The sequence below is a fragment of the Balaenoptera acutorostrata genome, chromosome 3, assembly GCF_949987535.1.
Source record: "Balaenoptera acutorostrata chromosome 3, mBalAcu1.1, whole genome shotgun sequence".
Lineage (NCBI taxonomy): Eukaryota > Metazoa > Chordata > Mammalia > Artiodactyla > Balaenopteridae > Balaenoptera > Balaenoptera acutorostrata.
In genome coordinates, this window is record NC_080066.1 from 16,766,883 (window position 1) to 16,786,321 (window position 19,439).

At 35.3% G+C, this 19,439-nt stretch overlaps 1 protein-coding gene across 1 annotated transcript in view; it reads left to right on the top strand.

Annotated features, from left to right (window-relative positions):
* The window catches only part of CCDC7 (coiled-coil domain containing 7), a 327,643-nt gene that overhangs the window by 141,059 nt on the left and 167,145 nt on the right, over positions 1-19,439 (top strand). The window contains exons 22-23 of the mRNA XM_057544500.1: positions 9,176-9,286; positions 14,100-14,210. Coding sequence (XP_057400483.1) covers positions 9,176-9,286; positions 14,100-14,210 — 222 coding nt within the window. The remainder of the gene's footprint in view (positions 1-9,175; positions 9,287-14,099; positions 14,211-19,439) is intronic.

Consider the following 19,439-nt stretch of genomic DNA (forward strand, 5'->3'; position numbering starts at 1 on the left):
TGGATTTTTTTCTTCTTTTTCTAGTACTTAGTTGTAAAATTAGGTTGTTTGTTTGAGATCCTTTTTCTAAATATAGATGTTTATTGCTTTAAACTTTCTTCTTAGAACTGCTTTTGATTCATGACCATAAGTTTTGGCATGTTGTTTTTATTTTCATTTTTTTCAAGATAATTTTTTATTTTATCTCCATTTGTTCTTTGACCCACTGGTTATTTGAGAGTGTATTGTTTGATTTGCTCTTACCTGTGAATTTTCCAGTTTTTCTCCTGTTATTGATTTCTTTTCTGCAACCATTGGGTTCAGAAAACATACTTGGTATGATTTCAGTGTTCTTAAATTTGCTAAGATTTGTTTTGTTACCTATCATATGATCTACTCTGGAGAATGTTCTGTGTGTTCTTGAAAAGCATGTGTATTATGCTGCTGCTATTGGTGGAATGTTTTGTATATGTCTGTTAGAGCTCATTGGTCTAACGTATAGTTCAAATTCAATGTTTCCTTATTGATTTTCTGTCTAGATGATCTATCCATTGTTGGAAGTGGTGTATTGAAGTCCCCTACTTCTACAGAAGTATTTTCTCTTTTTTCCCTTCAGGTCTGTTAGTATTGCTTAACATGTTTAGGTGCTCTGATGTTGGGAGCATTTATATTTATTGTTTTATTTTCTTGATGAATTGACCCCTTTATCATCATATAGTTACCTTCTTTGTCTCTTGTTACAGTTTTTGACTTAAAGTCTATTTTGTCTGATATGAGTATATCTATACCTGCTCCCTTTTGGTTTCCATGTTGCATAGAATGTCTTCTTCATCTTTTCACTTTGAGCCTATGTGTCCTTAAAGATGAAGTGAGTCTCATGGAGGCAGCATGTAGTTGAATCTTGGTTTTTTATTTATCCACTCAGCCACTTTGAACATTTTGATTAGTGAATTTATTCCATTTACATTTAAAATATTTATCAAGAGGTAAGGACTTGCTAATGCGTCTTATTGTTTTCTGGTTATTTTGTATTTCCCATGTTCTTTTCTTCCTCTCTTGCTGTCTCCCTTTGTGAATTAATGATTGTCTGTAGTGGTACACTTTGATTCCCTTTTCTTTATTTTTTATGTATCAGCTGTAGGATTTTGCTTGTCATTTTCATGAGGCTTACATAAAACATATTGTAGATATAACAATCTTTTTAAACGGATAATGTCTTAGCTTTGATTACACATAGAAATGCTACCCTTCTACTACCCCCCAATATTTTATGTTTTTGATGTAACAGTTTACCTCTTTTTGTATTGTATATCCATTATCAAATTACTGTAACTATACTTATTTTTAATAATTTTGTCATTTAGCTTTCATACTAGAGCTGAGTGATTAACACACCACCATGTTACAGTATTAGAGTTTTCTGAGTTTGCCTATATATCTATCTTTATTAGTGTGTATTATATTTTCATATGTTCATGTGTTACTAATTAGCATTCTTTCATTTCATGTTGAATAACTTTTTTTTAGCATTTCTAATGTAATGCAAGTCTAGTGATGATTGACTTCCTCAGCTTTTGTTTGTCTGTGACAGTCTGTCCTTCAGTTTTGACAGATACCTTTACCAGTTAAAATATTCTTGGTTGCAAGTTTTTTTTTTTCTTTCAGAACTTTGAATATATTATCCCACTATCTTCTGGCCCACAAGGCTTCTGCTGTGAAATCCACAGATAGCCTTATGAGGACTCCCTTGCATATGAGGAATTTTTTTTTTCTATTGCTGGTTTTAAAATTCTCTCTTTGTCTTTGATTTTAGACAGTTTTATTATAATGTCTTGGAAATAATCATTTGGGGTTGAAATTTTGGGGTGACTTATTAGGTCATTAACCTGGATGTCCAAATCTCTCTCCAGATGGGAAGTTCTCAACCATTACTTTTAAATAAGCTTTCTACACTTTCTCCCACTCTTCTCCTGAAATTCCAATAATGCATAGATTCTTTTAATGGTATACCATAGTTCAGGTAGGCTTTCTTCACTTTCTTATTCTTTTGTTGTTGTTGTTTTCCTTTTACTGGATAATTTAAAACAATCCATCTTCTACTTCACAGATTTTTTTCTTTAGCTTGATCCATTCTGATGTTGATGCTCTTTATTACATCTTTCATTTCATTGATTGTATTCTTCAGCTCCAGAATTTCTGTTTGATTCTCTACTATGTTTTCTGTCACTCTGTTAAACTTCTTATTTTGTTCATGTGTTGTTTTCCTGATTTTATTGGATTGTCTGTCTGTGTTTTCTTCTGGCTCACTGAGATTCCTTAAAAATTTTTTTGAATTATCCTTCAAGCTAAGTGTAGATATTCATTTCTTTGGGGTTGGTTACTAGAGAATTATTTGTTTCTTTGATGGCATCATGTTTCCTTGATTTTTCATGTACCTTGGCATCTTGCTTTCCTGGCTTTGCATTTGAATAAGCAGGCACCTCCTTCAGTCTTTACTTATTGGCTTAATGAGAGACATACTTTCATATGTCCAATCCGCTTGGTATCCTGGGGCTTTCTCAGGCTTTTTCTAGGGATGTGCCTGCTCCACACTTCTTGTCACATTTTTAGGGAGGGGGAATTCTTAAGATTATATACCTTCTCTCAGTCCTACAAAGCCAGGCTATGTGCTGACACCCTCCTGTTTGTTTACTTTCCCTAGAGTGGTGCTGAATAATAAAATTTTCTGTGCTTCCTCCCAATCTGGCAGAATTGAGGAAGCTTTCTGAACATGCTCACTATCTACAAAGGCTCAATCTTGCTCCCACTGAGTGTACACAAAGTGATCCAGCCATGTGGTGTGTGTGTGTGTATGTGTGAGGTGCACTTAGTGTTGATGGTGCCCACGGCAACATGAGGGTATCCACAGGTGAGGCTTTCCCAGTGGCTTGTGGATGGGCTTCCTGATGATTCCACAAAGTGGTTAGTAGGATTAACATTGCTTTGATGCCTCCAAGAGTCCTGGATGCTGTTCTCCAAGCGCCTCCCTACCTTCTAGTTTTTAAGGACACCTCACCTTTCTGGATAGGGTAAGAAAGAAGTTGGGCTCCTTTGGCAGCATCCTGAATAGCTGAGAAAGCCAGTCACTCACTCACATGCTCTCACTTTCTGCCATGGGAGAAATCATAGGCCAAGAAAGTCTCTCTTGGAACTGAGCTTTGCTTCCTTGGAGTGATGCAGTTAAAGAGAAACTAGTCTTCTTATTCTCTTTATTTCATCAAATCTTGGATTTTTGTTGTTGTAGTGGCTCCAACACTGTGCCGGAACTTCTCTGCTGTACTCCCAGACTTCCACAAAGGCACTTTCATCTGTGGGTAATTGTAAAAATTAGTGTCCTTTGGGGAGAAGAGGGTAGAAAAGTCTTACTTTGCCATTTTGATGATATCACTCCTCTGTTTTCTTATTGATATTTTGTTCGGATGTTCTATCCATGATTGAAAATGGGTATTGAAATCCACTGTTATTATGTTGCTGTCTCTTTTTCCAATCAGTTGTCAATGTTTGCTTCATATGTTTGGAGGTTCTGATATTGGGTGCACATATATTTATAAGTGTTATATCTTCTTGATGAATTGGCCCTTTTACTATTATATGATGTCCTTCTTTGTATCTTTTGATAGTTTTTGTTTTAAAGTCTGTTTTGTCTGATACAAGTTTTGTCACTCTTTCTCTCACTTAGCATTTTTATGGAATATCTTTTTCATTACTTCACTTTCAGCCTGTTTCTGACTTTAAACATAAAGTTATTTTCATATAGATGGGTCTTTAAAAAAATTAATTCCATTTTTAAAAATTGGTATCTTTCTGTGTGTGTGTGTGTGTCAAAAATAGGTGTCTTTTGACTGGGGAGTGTATTTTTATTTAAAGTCATTATTGATAGGGAAAGATTTACTCTGATCATTTTGTTAATTTTTTTGGTCTCTTTTTAGCTTTCTGTCTCTCTTTTCCTCTCTTGCTCTTTCCTTTTTGTTTTATTGATTTTTTTAAATTTTCGTTTTCATTATTTTCTTATTTTTTCCTACGTATCTTTTATAGATATTTTCTTTGTGGTTACTATAGGGCTTACATAAAGCATTCTATAGTTATAACAGTCTATTTTATATTGACAACAATTTGATTTCAATTTCACACAATAACTCTACTGTTTTACTCCCCTCCTTTTAATGTTCTTGTTGTCACAAATTATATCTTTTTTATATTTTGTATTTACTAACATATTTTTATAGTCTATGTTTTGTATACTTTTGTGTTTCTGTTCAGATTCCATTAATTTCAGTTTGAACGACTCTCTCTGGTATTCCTTATAGGGCAGGTCTAGTGGTGATAAGCTCTCAAGCTTTTGTTTATCTGGGAAAATCTTTATTTTTGCTTTGTTTTTTAAGAATTGTTTTGCTGGATATAGTATTATTAGTTGGCAGGATTTTTTTTTTCTTTCAGCACTTTTAAAATATCATCCCACTCCTTTTTTGTCTTCAGGGTTTCTGCTGAGTAATCTGTTGGTAGTATTGTAGGGGTTCCTTGTATGTGAGAAGTCACTTTTCTCTTACTGATTTCAAAATTCTCTCTTTGTTTTAGACTTCTGATGCTTCGATTATAATGTGCCTTGGTGTGAACTTCTTTAGGTTTCCTTTTTGGAGACATTTAGGTTTCTTCAAACAGGGTATCAATTTTATCTCCCAGATTTGGGGAGTTTTAAGCGATTGTTTTCAAATAAACTTTCTGTCCCTTTCTGTCTTCTTCTGAGACTCTGTAATGTGTATACTGGTTTTGTTTTATCATGTCCCATTTGTCCTTTCAGTTCTTTACTTTTTCATTTTTATCTTTTTGCTTTCTATGATAGGATAATTTCAAATGGCCTATCTTCAAGTTTGCTGATTCTTTCTTCTGTTTTATCAAATCTCATATTGAACCCCTCTACTGAATTTTAAATTTCAGTTATTGTAGTCTTTAGCTCCAAAATTTGTGTGGTGTTTTTTAAAGTATTTTCTCTCTCTTTGTTGAAATACTCATTTTGTTCTTGCAACATTATACTGAGGTAGTTGAGAGTTTTTATGATGGGCATTTTGAAATCTTTGTCAGGTAATTCATATACATACATTTCTTTAAGATAAGTTTCTGGAGCCTTTTATTGGGCCATGTTTCTTTCTTCTTGTTCCTTGACACTATGTGTTAATGTCTGCACATGTAAAAAATCTACCACCTCTCTACAGACTGGATTCATACAGAGGAAAACCTTCTCCAATCAGCCTGGATAGAGATTCTGGAGACCTGTCACACCGATTGTGTTGATGTGTCTTCTCTGGACTTGTGTATATAAATTCTTAATTAGAAGGGGTTCCCTTTTTTACAGGAGTTCATGATCTCTTGCTCCCTGTGGTATCTGTCTGCTGTTCTGCAGACCCTGTGGAGCAGCAGCATACCACCCAACTCTTGTTTGTTTGTTGGTTTTGTTTTCAGCAGTCCCCAGGCATGTAGTGTATGTGGAGGCTGGTCAGTGCTCTGAGAGATACAAGACAGATACCAGTCCCTTGGCATAGTTCTTTGAAAAGTCTGAACATTGGACATATATTTGAGTCTTCTCCTTCCTTCCCCAGGGAGAATCTGGGAACTGTTTTCTCAAATGCGTTGTTCTGAGCTGGGGAGAGGAGCTTTGACTTTTGAGTGCGTACTAGTCTAAACTGTCATCTTTGTTCTTAGTGGTCCCTAAACAACTAGAATATGCTGGGTCCCATTAGTACATCAAGACAGGCAATACAGAAGCTAGGGCCTCAGGCATCTCCCTGAAAAGCTGAAATGTGGGTGAATGTTCCAATTCTTTCCCTCCCCAGGAAGAAGCTGGGATTGGGGTGGGGGTGTTGCCTGCTTGTATACTAGCTCATATTGAGTGTATACTCATTGAGTGTATACTAGCTCATATTATCACCTTTGTTCTCAGCAGCTCCCAACCTTGGGCCCTTTCCTCTCAGTGTTGAGATTCAAGCCAGACAGAAACCAGTCCCACAGTAGCCCCCCAAAAGTCTGAACTTTGGACACATGTTTCAGTCCTTTTCTTCACTTCCCAGGGGCAAGCTGGGAGCTGACATTTTCCTCCTGATTAGTGGTGCTGTGATAGGAGGAAGGATTATTGCTAGAGGGTGTCACAAATTTACTTTCTGGCTTCTGTGTTGCTGGTTCATCTTCACCCATTGTGCAGGAACCTCTCACCTGGTCTCTGCATTTCTCACAAAGAGAATTGGTTCTTGTATTGTTGTTGAATTGGTATCTCCATGGGGAGGAGAGTCTAGGGTTTTCTGTTCTGCCATCTTCCTGATGTCACCCTCTTGACTTCTTAACTTAGATGTGGCCATGTGATTTTCTTAGGTCAGTGAAGCATGAATCGGTCATGTGTGGAAGCATTAGGGGCCAGTGTGTGCTTCCCTTCATTCTCTCTTTTCCTTTGCTGCTGTGGCTAGGAATGTTGCAGATAGTAAGATTTATATCAGCCCTAGTTCTAAAGTGATAATGTTGAGCAGAACCTCTAGGTAAACTTTAATGAACATGGAGTAGGAAATAGATCTTTGTATTTAAGCCACTGGAATTTTACAATTGTTTGTTACTTCAACATAATCTCACCTATCTCAGTTTATACAGTTTGCAATGATACAATCATAAATGATATGGCCGATTTTTTGTTCTGCTCTTCTTTAGTTTGGGCATCACGGTACTGTTAGCATTGTAAAATGAAATGGAGAAAAATGTGTCTTTTTCTAAATTTTCTATAGTTTATATAGCATAGATATTCTGTAATCCTTGATGGTTTCATAGACATTTCCCCTAAAACTCTTTAGCCTTATGACATTTTTAGCAGTAGATTTTCAGTATTTTCCCCTGAGGATATTAGTCTATTCAAGTTCTTTTGCATTTCATTAAATATATTTGGTAATACATATTTTGTTAGAATGTTATTTACTTTGTCTAGACATATCATTTTTGATACAAAGATATATAAGATATTGTCTTATAATTTTAAAATATCTTCTATTTTCTATAGTTATATTCTTTTTGTATTTCTTGTATTCACTAGAAGAAGTAAAAGTAGTAGTTTAGAGCTCAGGCTCTAGAGCTGAACTTCTTGGGTATGAATTCAAGCTCAGCCAGTTATTAATCATATAACTTTGGTTAAACTAATTACCTTCTCTGTCCCTCAGTTTTCTCATGTACAGATGAAGGAATAATATTTTGTGCTTCAAAGAATCATTTTGATAATTAAGACATAAACTTGAGAACTTAAAGTGGTCCCAGACAGACATTTTCACAAGTTTCTGATGGAATCCAACATAGTTCCTTCCCTTTTTAAAAATTTAGCTTTTTACAGAACAATAACAACACTAATAACAATAGTACTGTGTTATTGACAGGCTTCTAATGCTTCTTCAAATCCCAGAGCAATCGTTCTCCTGAAATCAGAGTAGACAGAAATCATGAATTCTAATTCTAACTGGTGAAAAGTGGACTGTGCCCTTGACACTCTCTTCTTTTAAACTTCTAATTAAATTACTTTGTATGATTTTATAACTCATACTATTCTTCTTTTTTTAGTTCTAAGATTATCCTAGCATTAGCAAGTAGGAATTTATCTAAGATAATTACTATAGCTTTATGACATGACCCTAGTACTAGTAGTCATTGAGAAATTCCCTACTGTTTAGTATGACAAGATGTCCCATGCTGTCTTGCACATTTCCTGTCTTGCACATTTCCTGTCTCATAGCTGGAATCAACTGTTTTTCCTAGGAACCTTGATTTTTTTAAATGGGAAATGTTATTAGAAACCAAGATCTGAAAACTGATTGTGCCCATTGGTACTGGGGTAGCTTTGAGGTACATTGAGCAGTCAGACTAGAAAATACAAATACACGTGTGTGTATATATGTGTATATATATATATTTATACACACATACATATACATATTCGTACATACGTATACCTACAAACACACACATGTGCGTATGTGCGTGCATATATATACATAGACATATTTAGAAATTATGAGTTTCTTACAGATACTTTCAATTCTAATCTATCCCCTCAAGGCTTGTTCTTCTTGCCTTCTTCCACTTCCTGTGTGCATGTCCCTTCTTTCATAGTGTAAATCCTGACTTCACACAACATCAGCCTATTTACTTGTTTGCTCAATCCTGTAAAACTCTAAAATTGTTTTAGAACTGACTGATTAGCTTATACCATTAGAAAAACAAACCATGTAAAATATTTCATGATTTTATTTCTCTTACCCAAGATTGAGAATGTAGTACTGTATTCATGAGTTAGTTGGATTAGTGCCTTTTTTATTTAAGTTCAGTTGATTTATTTCTTAAGTTGCTTTCATGTTTAGTGCACTCATCATATCCTTGTTAATATAATTTCTTGGAATATATAGAATATCAACCTACTTTCAAAAGAGACCGAGAGAGAGGGAGAGGGAGAGGGAGGGACGGAGAGAGAGAGAGAGAGAGATCATCTTTTCCTGAATCCCTTCCCCTACATTCCCCAGTTTACCCCTTCTGTTGCAAGTAACCATCTATTATATCGTTTTCTGGTTTATTATTTCTGTATTTCATTTTGTAAATGTAAATGTCTCTATTTTTCTTAATTTTCCCCCTTCCCCTTCTTTCTTACCTCAGAGGTAATATGCTAGATATCTGCTTTTTCACTTTTATTTTTCACTTAACATTCTTTCTTGGAAATTCTTTCATGTCAGTTTCTGGAGAACTTTTTCATTCATTTTTACAGCTGTATATTTATAGTTTATAGTATATTTCTTAGGTTATTCAAGCGATAGTCTGTGAATATTTAGGTGGTTTTGAATATTATGCAATTACAAATGATGCTCTGATAAGTAACCGTGTGCATATGTGTCTTCATTGTTTGGCCTATGATTGTAACCTAAAGTATAAATAACCCAAGAAAACTAGAGACTAATAGAAATATATTCAAAACACTCATTAAAACTTTTCTCACAATTTTCATGTCATATCTAGCATTATGGTAATTTATTTTTAACTTTATCAAAATGAAAGAAAATTCTGCTGTACACTTGTATAAAGTTGAAGTTTAGGTATTTCACAATAGATATATTTTTTCTATTCAGTGGACTAAATGCATTTCTTGATGTAGATTATGATGAAGCATCAGATGAAAAGCTTATGCTTAACCATCAGGATTCAGTGTCAAAAACCCAAACACAAGTAAAGAAACAAAGAACTCTCAAAAGGGAAAGACTCTCTAGTAAGTACAATAATCATAAATAACTTCATATTATTTTAAATTAAACTCATCAGAAGATCTTTTTTCTTTGCTTCCTGAAGATATGTCTTAGCATATATTTTGCAGAAATTTTACATGTTGATTTAAAGTATGAATACCCTAAGACAACTAGAGAGCAAAACTGAAATTATTGATACAATTTGGTTAGAATTTCTGATCATAAGACTATTTCATTCTCAATATCCATTAAGGGCAATAATAGGTCAGTAGTTGTCTCACTAAGGCTGTGTACCTTTCAGCCAACCTGGGAAATTTCTGCTCCAAAAGATCAGTGGGTGCCTCTGACCTATGTCAGTGTCTTTTTGCTATAGGCTTCGATGGGTGAAAAGAGGTCAGTAACTTAAAAACCAAATGGGGATCAGATGGGTCCGAGGGAAGGCAGCTTGAATGGCCTATTGGAAGTCCTCCAGAGCATCCTGTTGGTTGGGTCTCCACTCAGAGGTAATAGCCTTTATGCTAACCCCACAGATATGTGCCATCAAACCCCTGTGGGCAGAATGCAAATGTGTTAGTAGTCAAAGAGTCCCATCAGTATTCAGACTTTTTTTTTTTATAATTTGGGGAAGAGAGGGCCAAAAGATATGCAAACATCTCCTTTGGAGTAAGATTTTTATCTGCTACCCTGGAATTTCACTTGGATCCTAATTCCTTGTGTATATTAATGACCCAGCCATGTTGCCCCATATGGATCAACAGGGTGTGCAATCCTGTGGGATGGTGCCTTTGCCTGGGCCCACCAGAAGGATGTCATCAATATAGTAGAAAACTATTATTCCTTCTGTGAGTGGGACTTTTTCTAAGTCATGCTCTATCCATTGAAGATAAGCAGATGGGGAATTTAGGGAGCCCTGTGGAAGGACATTAGTGGCATATTTCAATTAATTCTATGTAAAGGTAAACTGATCCTGGACATTTGGATGAAGAAGGGTGCTGAAAAGAGAGTTCAAGTTGTTGGTTGCTGTATACCGAGTTCCTTCACCTTGGGCAGTAGCTTCTATGACAGTCACAATGCCAGTGCCAGGTTGGTACTAACACTGTGCATCCTTAATCACTTAGTCTGTAGGCACCTGACGTTTTGTGCACAGGCCTATTAAATGGAGAAATAGTCTATGGAATTTGTTGGCTTCTTTAAGCTCAGCAACAAGGGCAGTTATTTCTTTTTTACACCCAGGGAGTCAGTATTGTTTTTGGTAGATAGGGGCACTAGGTTCTGGTAGTTGGGTTGCTCAGGATCTTCCACCTGCCCCATTAAAATATCCTAACTGCAGCAAATCCCGTCACAACATGAGAGTGAATGTGAGTGGTGGGTCACGTAAATAATACATCTATACCGACAATATATTCAGTAGTAGAGGTCATAACAATGCACTGTACGGTAGTGTGGCCTGGAAAAGGTTTCTGTTTGTGGTGGTGGCCCCAAACCAGAAAGCATTATCTGTTTTCCCCTCATCCTGGTGCCAGGGCTGTGGGGATTACAGTTGTCAGTGTACCGCCATCCAAAAGGCCCAAGAAATGTAATTCTCGCCTGCCTGCAATTTGTACTGGAATAGGCCCTCATATATCTTCACTGGGGATGTAGGTACCTTGGTATAACCCTATCTTGTTTTTTATTTTTGAAAACGGTGATCAGGGTAAGTGTATGTGGAGTTCTTTGATCCATCTCAGAATTCACTGATAAAGGTAGTGAGAATAGCACTTGCATTATTCATAGCGGCCACCACAAAGTAGACCGTAGTGGGGCTACATGTTGGGTCCTCATGGCCCGTCATCTAACAATGAGTACCTTGGTGGAGAGCATTAATTTACTGCTTTGAGACCCCACTGTATGGTAATCAGGCCCATAGATTTTTAGGTAAGGTCATTGCCCATAACATCCAGTAGAGGGAGCATTATTACCATTTTTACATCCCTTTTTCTTTCTGGGCAGCAATTTCTGCATGCCTGAAAATTTGCCAATTAGGATCTGACTGTATCACAACTGACTGACACAACTTATGAGGAAATTTGATTGAGCTTGATAACCAATAGGATTCACAAAAGTGAACTTAGAAATCTGAGTCTGGTAAGACCCAAGTCTAAGTTCTCTCCAGGTCACTGGGCAAAGTGATTCCAAAGTCCTATACATTCTTTTATATTAAAGGCATGAGTCTTGGTGTCAGGGCTTAGAACTAACAATAGTCATAGAGTATAACTCAGCTTTCAGGGTCTCTGATGACTTTTAGGTCTGTCTCTGGAGAACCATAACCATTAGCTAGGGAATTGTTTCCCTAGCTCTCTTAAGAGTCCCTCTGTTAGATCTCTAATTTGACTCAGCAGTGGAACTTGACCAGAGTTTGGAGGCTAAAGTGAAGGTCCAATGTTCCCTTCAAACTGAAAGTCTTATTTAACAATTTGTGAGAACTTTCTAAGAGTGCTCTGTGGCCTCCACCAGCACTTTCTGAGACTCACTGGCTAAATGTCCCGTTGGATCCTCACACTCTTGCAGTTGATCCATTTGCTCAGTCTAAGAGTGGCCCAAATCTTCTCTAACCCCTCCTAAAAGTGCTTTGTAGGATCTACAGGGATTTTACTTTTTCAGAAAAGCATTATGTTGATCACTTTGCTCACTGTACCAGTTTCTCAGAGAGCTAGAGAGCTGCCGGTTGTCAAGTTGGCCAATTAAGATAACAAACTAAACAAAATAAAATTCGGCCTTTTTTCACTTACTCTGATAGTGTAAGCAAGAATCTAAACAGAAAAGGGCTGAAGCTCTACCAGTCTTCCATTTTCCCCACAGAACAGCACTGGGCAAGGGTCAGGTGTATCATTATAGACAGGAGAGAGTGGGGGCAACATCTCACTGCCCCAAACAAAAGGCTCCTGCTGTTTTAAGGACGCTGGGCCCAGGGGAAGAATGAGGAGGCAGAGTTTGGAGCAGATAAGTACTTTACACCGAATCAGACTGAGAACAGTGTCTTCCAGGTCTGTCTTTAAGGTGGCGTAGGTAGAGGCATCTGAACAGTACCGTTTCAGTACATCTGAACCTCTGAATGGAGGTTCCTAGGCCAGAATGCAGATAAATTTAAGATCATGGTCATCTAGAAGTGCAGGTTAAGGGTCAGCCTGACTGCAGCTACTTCTAGTGCCTGCAGTGTATACATCAAGTCAGTGTGGGGTTGGAAGCTTTCCCCTATAAGAATTGCCAGGTAGGTTTGTAATTGCTTATGGGGCTGAAAGATCATATACAGGGTTTTGACTTGCAATTGGAACCTCAGTGTATGTATACACACACACACACACACACACACTCACACATTCATACGTACCTATACCTACATACACGTAAAAGTGAACATATATATGCATATACACATACATAGGCATATTTAGAAATTATGAGTTCTTACAGGCACCTTCAATTCCAGTTTATACCCTTAGGGCTTGTTTTTGCCTTCCTTTGTTTTATATGTGGATGTCCTTCCACAGTGAGAATCCTGACTTTGAGCAACATCAACACATTTATATATTCACTCCATCCTATAATACTTCTAAAATTGTTTCACAGTCACTTAGCTGATACCACTAGGGAAAAAACCGACTAAAATTTTTGTGATTTTTTTTTTTTTTGCGTCCCAATCTCTTGCCTAAGACTGAGAGTATATGTCAAATACTGTTGATGAACTACTTGGATTTGTGCTTATTTTTTCCTGCAGTAGGTTCATTAAGGTTGTTTCCAATGTTAGTCTTTTTATTTTTTACTTTAGTTTTATTTTTGGAATATGTAAAACATGAACCTTTTCTGAAAGTGATAAATATGCAAAAAATATATAAAAGCATCATTCCTTTCTTATTCCTTCCCTACATTCCTTAGTCCTCACCCTCCTTTAGTAGGTATCCAACTAAATTGTTTTTTGGTTTGTCTTTTCTGTGTTTCATTGAAAATATAACTTTTTTTCCTCTTTATGTATGTCTTTTTTCATTTAATGTTGCCTCCTAGAAATCCCTCCAATTCGTTTTATAGAGATCTTTTGCATTTCTTTTACAGCAGTAGGTACACTTGTTTATACTACATCATATACCATAATTTATACTTTACCGTAGTTTATAATATATACTTTAATTTATTCAACCAATCTTCTATGCGTATATATTTTGCTGGTTTTAGCTATTTTGCAATTACACATAATACTGTAATGAAAAACTTGTACTTACACATTTTCTTTTTTTTTTAAGAAGTCAACATAGGTTTGTTTTTTTTTAACATCTTTATTGGAGTATAATTGCTTTACAATGGTGTGTTAGTTTCTGCTTTACAACAAAGTGAATCAGCTATACATATACATATATCCCCATATCCCCTCCCTCTTACGTCTCCCTCCCACCCTTCCTATCCCACCCCTCTAGGTGGTCACAAAGCACTGAGCTGATCTGCCTGTGCTATGCAGCTGCTTCCCACTAGCTATCTATTTTACATGTGGTAGTATATACACATTTTCATTGTTTGGCCTATAAATATGTATTTACCTAAAGTATAAATAACACAAGAAAACTAGAGACTAATATAAAACATATTTGATGCCTAGGAATATTTATGAAACACTGAGACCGTTTCAACATACATCTATCAAAAATGATCTCACAATTTTCATGTGGATCTAGCATTGTGGCAATTTACTTAAAACTTTATAAAAATGAGAGAAGATGCTGCTGCATAATTATTATAAATTTGAAATTAGAGATTTCACAATAAATCTATTTTCCCATTTAAGTGGAGTAAATGTATCTCTTTTTGTAGCTCATGATATAGTACCAGATAAAAAGCTTATGCATGAGAATCAAGGTTCAGTGTCAAAAATCCAACAGCAAGTAAAGAAAGAAAGAAATCTCAGAAGGGAAGGACACACTAGTAAGTATGATAATTATAATTTTTAAATATTTTAAATTAAACTCATCAAATGATCTTTTTTGTTTGGTTCATGAATATGTATTTGGGCATATATTTTATTTTATTTTATTTTTTAAATTAAATTAAGTCAATTTATTTATTTTTAATTTTTTGGCCTCGCTGCGTGGCATGTGGGCTCTTAGTTCCCCAACCAGGGATCAAACCCGTGCCCCCTGCAGTGGAAGTGCAGAGTCTTAACCACCGGACCAGCAGGGAAGTCCGGGGCATATATTTCATAGAAAATTCCCACTTTGACCTAAAGTGTTAATACCCTAAGATAATTAGAGAACAGAAACAAAAGTATTGATACCTTTTGATTGGGATTTCTAGTACTAAGATTATTTTAAGGCCTTGGGTTATGTACTCAGTATGATTCAATAACAGACCATCAACTGACTCTTAAAGGGTGTACACTTCTGAGCTCTCTCCAGGAGATTTGGGTCCATAAGTTCAGCAATTGACTCTGACCTGTCTGTGGCAGTGTCCTTTAGTCATAGCCTATAGTTGGTGATCAAAGAGGTGCTGAGACCTATAACTCAAACAGAAAATGTGGATCACAGGGACCAAGGGGAAAGGTCAAATTCAATGTCATGAGATTTTTCCATATGTTTTCTTCAAGAAATTTTATAGTTTTAGGTCTTAAGTTTCAGTCTTTAACCCATTTTGAATTAATTTTTATGTATGATGTAAGGTAAACATCCAACTTTATTGTTTTACATGTAGATATCAGTTTATTCAACTATTTCTTGGAGACAGTGTTCTTTCCCCTTTGATTGGTCTTGACAGCCTTATTAAAGGTCATCAACTATACGTGTGAGGGTCTATTTCTAAGCTCTTTAATCTATTCCATTGGTCTATATGTCTGTCTTTATGCCCCTACCACACTATTTTGATTACTTGTGCTTTGTAATAAGTTTTGAAATTAGTAAATGCTAGACCTATAAATTTGTTATTCTTTTTCAAGATTTTTTGGCTATTTGGGATCCTTTGAGATCCTGTATAAATTTTAGCATGGATTTTTCTATTTCTTCTGCAAAAAATGCACTTGGATTTTTATAGGGATTACACTGAATCTGTAGATTGCTTTGGGTAGTACTGAGACCTTAACTATATTAAATTTTCAAATCCAGGAACATGGGATGTTTTTCCATTTATTTGTCTCTTCATTAATTTCTTTCAGCAGTGTTTTTTTAAATTAATTTTTATTGGAGTATAGTTGCTTTACAATGTTGTATTAGTTTCTACTCTACAGAAAAGTGAATCAGCTATACGTATATATATATCCCCTCCTTTTTGGATTTCCTTCTCATTTAGGTCACCACAGTGCATTTAGTAGCGTTCCCTGTACTATACAGTAGGTTCTCCTTAGTTACCTATTTTATACATAGTATCAATAGTGTATATATGTGAATCCCAATCTCCCAATTCATCCCATCCCCTTCCTTTCCCCCTTGGTATCCATACGTTTGTTCTCGAGTCTGTGTCTCTGTGTCTGCTTTGCAAATAAGATCGTCTATACCATTTTTCTAGATTCCACATATATGCGTTAATATACGATATTTGTTTTTCTCTTTCTGGCTTCACTTCCATGTTCTGGCTATCGTCAGTAGTGCTGCAGTGAACATTGGGGTGCATATAGCTTTTTGAATTATGTTTTTCTCTGGGTATATGCCCAGTAGCGGGATTGCTGGGTCATATGGTAGTTATATTTTTAGACTTTTAAGGAACCTCCATACTGTTCTCCATCATGGCTGTATCAATTTACATTCCCACCAGCAATGCAAGAGGGTTCCCTTTTCTCCACACCCTCTCCAGCATTTATTGTTTGTAGATTTTTTGATGATGGCCATTCTGACCAATGTGAGGTGATACCTTATTTTAGTTTTGATTTGCATTTCTCTAATAATTAGTGATTTTGAGCATCTTTTCATTTGTTTGTTGGCCATCTGTATGTCTTCTTTGGAGAAATGTCTATTTAGGTCTCCATTTTTTGATTGGGTCTTTTTTTGATATTGAGCTGCATAAGCTGTTTGTATATTTTGGAGATTAATCCTTTGTCAGTTGCTTTGTTTACAAATATTTTTTCCCATTCTGAGTGTTGTCTTTTCGTCTTGTTTATGGATTCCTTTGCTGTGCAAAGGTTTTAAGTTTAATTAGGTCCCATTTGCTTATTTTTGTTTTTATTTCCATTACTCTAGGAGGTGGGTCAAAAAAGATCTCACTGTAATTTACGTCAAAGAGTGTTCTGCCTACGTTTTCCTCTAAGAGTTTTATAGTGTATGGCCTTACATTTAGGTCTTTAATCCATTTTGAGTTTATTTTTGTGTTACGGTGTTAGGCAGTGTTCTAATTTCATTCTTTCACATGTGGCTGTCCGTTTTCCCGGCATGACTTATTGAAGAGGCTGTCTTTTCTCCATTGTATATTCTTGCCTCCTTTGTCATAGGTTAGGTGACCACAGGTGCGTGGGTTTATCTCTGGGCTTTCTATCCTATTCCATTGATCTATATTTATGTTTCTGTGCCAGTACCATGCTGTCTTGATTACGGTGGCTTTGTAGTATAGTCTGAAGACAGGGAGCCTGATTTCTCTGGCTCTGTTTTATTTTATTTTTGTTTTTTTACTGTTTCTTTTTTTTCTGGGTCTGTTTTTCTTTCTCAAGATTCCTTTGGCTATTTGGGGTCTTTTGTGTTTCCATACAAATTGCAAAAATTTTGTTCTAGTTCTGTGAAAAATGCCATTGGTAATTTGATAGGGATTGCATTGAATCTGTAGATTGCTTTGTGTAGTATAGTCATTTTCACATTATTGATTCTTCTAATCCAAGAACATGGTATATCTCTCCATCTGTATCGTCTTTGATTTCTTTCATCAGTACTTTATAGTTTTGTGTGCACAGGTCTTTTGCCTCCTTAGGTAGGTTTATTTAGCAGTGTTTTATAGTTTTCAGTGTACATGCCTTTTGCCTCCTTGGTTAAGTTTATTCCTACATATTTTATTATTTTTGATGAATTGTTGTCATAGTTTACTTTTCATATTGTACATTAATAGTTTATAAAAATGTAACTGATTTTTACATGTGGATTTTGTATGCTGAAACTTTGCTGAATTCATTTATTAATTCTTATGGGTTTTTTTGTGCGTGTATGCATGTGTGAATCTTTAGGGTTTTCTATGTATAAGGACATTTTATCTATGAACAGATAATTTTACTTCTTCCTTTCTAATTTTTATATCTTGTATTTCTTTTTTTGCCCAGTTGCTGTTGTTAGGATTTCTAGTACTATATTGAACAGAAGTGGTGAGAGTGGGCATCCTTGCCTTATTTTTTATCTCAAAGGAAGTTTTTAGTTTTTCACCATTGAGTATGATGTTAGGTGTGGACTTTGCATATATAGTCTTTATTATATGTGGGTATTTTTCTTTTAATCTTAGTTTGTTGAATGTTTTGTTTAATCATAAAAGGATGTTTAATTTTGTTAAATGCTTTTTCTGTATCAGTTGAGATGGTCATGTGTGGTTTTTTTTTTTCCTTCATGCTATTAATGTGATGTGTCACATTAATTGATTTTCATGTATTAATAAATCAACCTTGCATTCCAGGAATAAATCCCACTTGGATGTGGTATTTAATCCTTTTAATGAGCTCTTGAATTCTGTTTGCTAATATATTGTTGAGTTTTGCATCTGTGTTCATCAGGGATACTGGCCTGTGATTTTCCTTTCATATAATCCCTTTGTCTGACTTTGGTATCAGGTTAATACTGGCTTCATAGAATGAGTTTAAAAGTTTTCCTATTCATTTTTTTGGATGAGTTTGATGAGGACTAGTGTTAATTTTGTTGTTGTTGTTGTTAATGTTTGGTAGCATTCTGCAGTGAAGCTGTCTGGTCCTGGGTTTCTACCTGTCAGGAGGTTTTTGATTACTGATTTAATCTACTAGTTACCGTTCTTTCAGATATTCTGTTTATTCATGATTCAGTTAGTAGGTTGTGTTTCTTAGAATTCATCCATTTTTTTCTAGGTATTTCAGTTAGTTGGCATACAGTTGTTCATAATGTTCTCTTATAATAATTTTTATTCCTGTGGCATTGATTGTAATGCCTCTTCTTTCATTTCTTATTTAATTAGTTGAGTCTTTTCCCTTTTTCTTAGCTAATCTAATGAAATGTTTTCAATTTCATTGGTCTTTTCAAAAAACCAACTCCTGGTTTTATTCACTTTCTTTATTGTTTTTCTCTTCTCTGTTTCACTTACCTCTACTCTAATCTTTATTATTTCCTTCCTTCTGCTAGCTTTGGATATAGTTTTATCTTCTTTTTCTAGCTCCTTGAGTTGTAAAGTTAGGTTGTTTATTTGAGATCTTTCTTCTTTTAATGTAAGCATTCATAGCTATAAATTTCCCTCTTAGCACTGCTTTCATTGCATTGCATATATTTTGTTATGTTGTGTTTTCATTTTCATTTGTCTCAAGATAATTTCTAATTTCTCTCGCAATTTCTACTTTGACCCATTGGTTTTTTTGAGAATATATTTTTATATTTCCCATGTATTTGTGGATTTTCAAGTGTTTCTGCTACTATTAATTTCTAGTTTCTTTTCATTGTGATCAGAAAAGTTATTTTGCATAATATCAGTATCCTGGAGAATGTTCCATGTGTACTTGAGAAAAATGTATTCTGATGTTGTTAGGTGGAGTTTTTTTTGCATATATCTATAATGTCCAATTGGACTATAGTGTTGTTCAAATCCTCTAATTTTCTTATTGATCTTTTTTCTGCTTGTTCTTTCCATTATTGAAAATGAGGTATTGAAGTCTCCTACAATTTTTGTTTTATGGTCTATTTTTCCATTCAATCTGGTTAATGTTTTCTTCATGTATTTAGGAGTTTTCATGTCTGATGAATATATGTTTATATATGTAAACACTATAATGTTTATATTTATATTTATAATGTTGCACATTCCTGGAGAATTGACCTTTTTATTATTATATAATGTCTTACTTTGTCTCTTTAACAGGTTTTGACTAAAGTCTCTTCTGTCTGATATTATAGTATAGCCATCACTATTCTCGTTTGGTTACCATTTGCATGGAGTATCTGTTCCCATCCTTTCACTTTCAGTCTATATATGTCCTTAGACCTAAGTGAATCTCTTGTAGACAGCATTATAGGTGGATCTTATTTT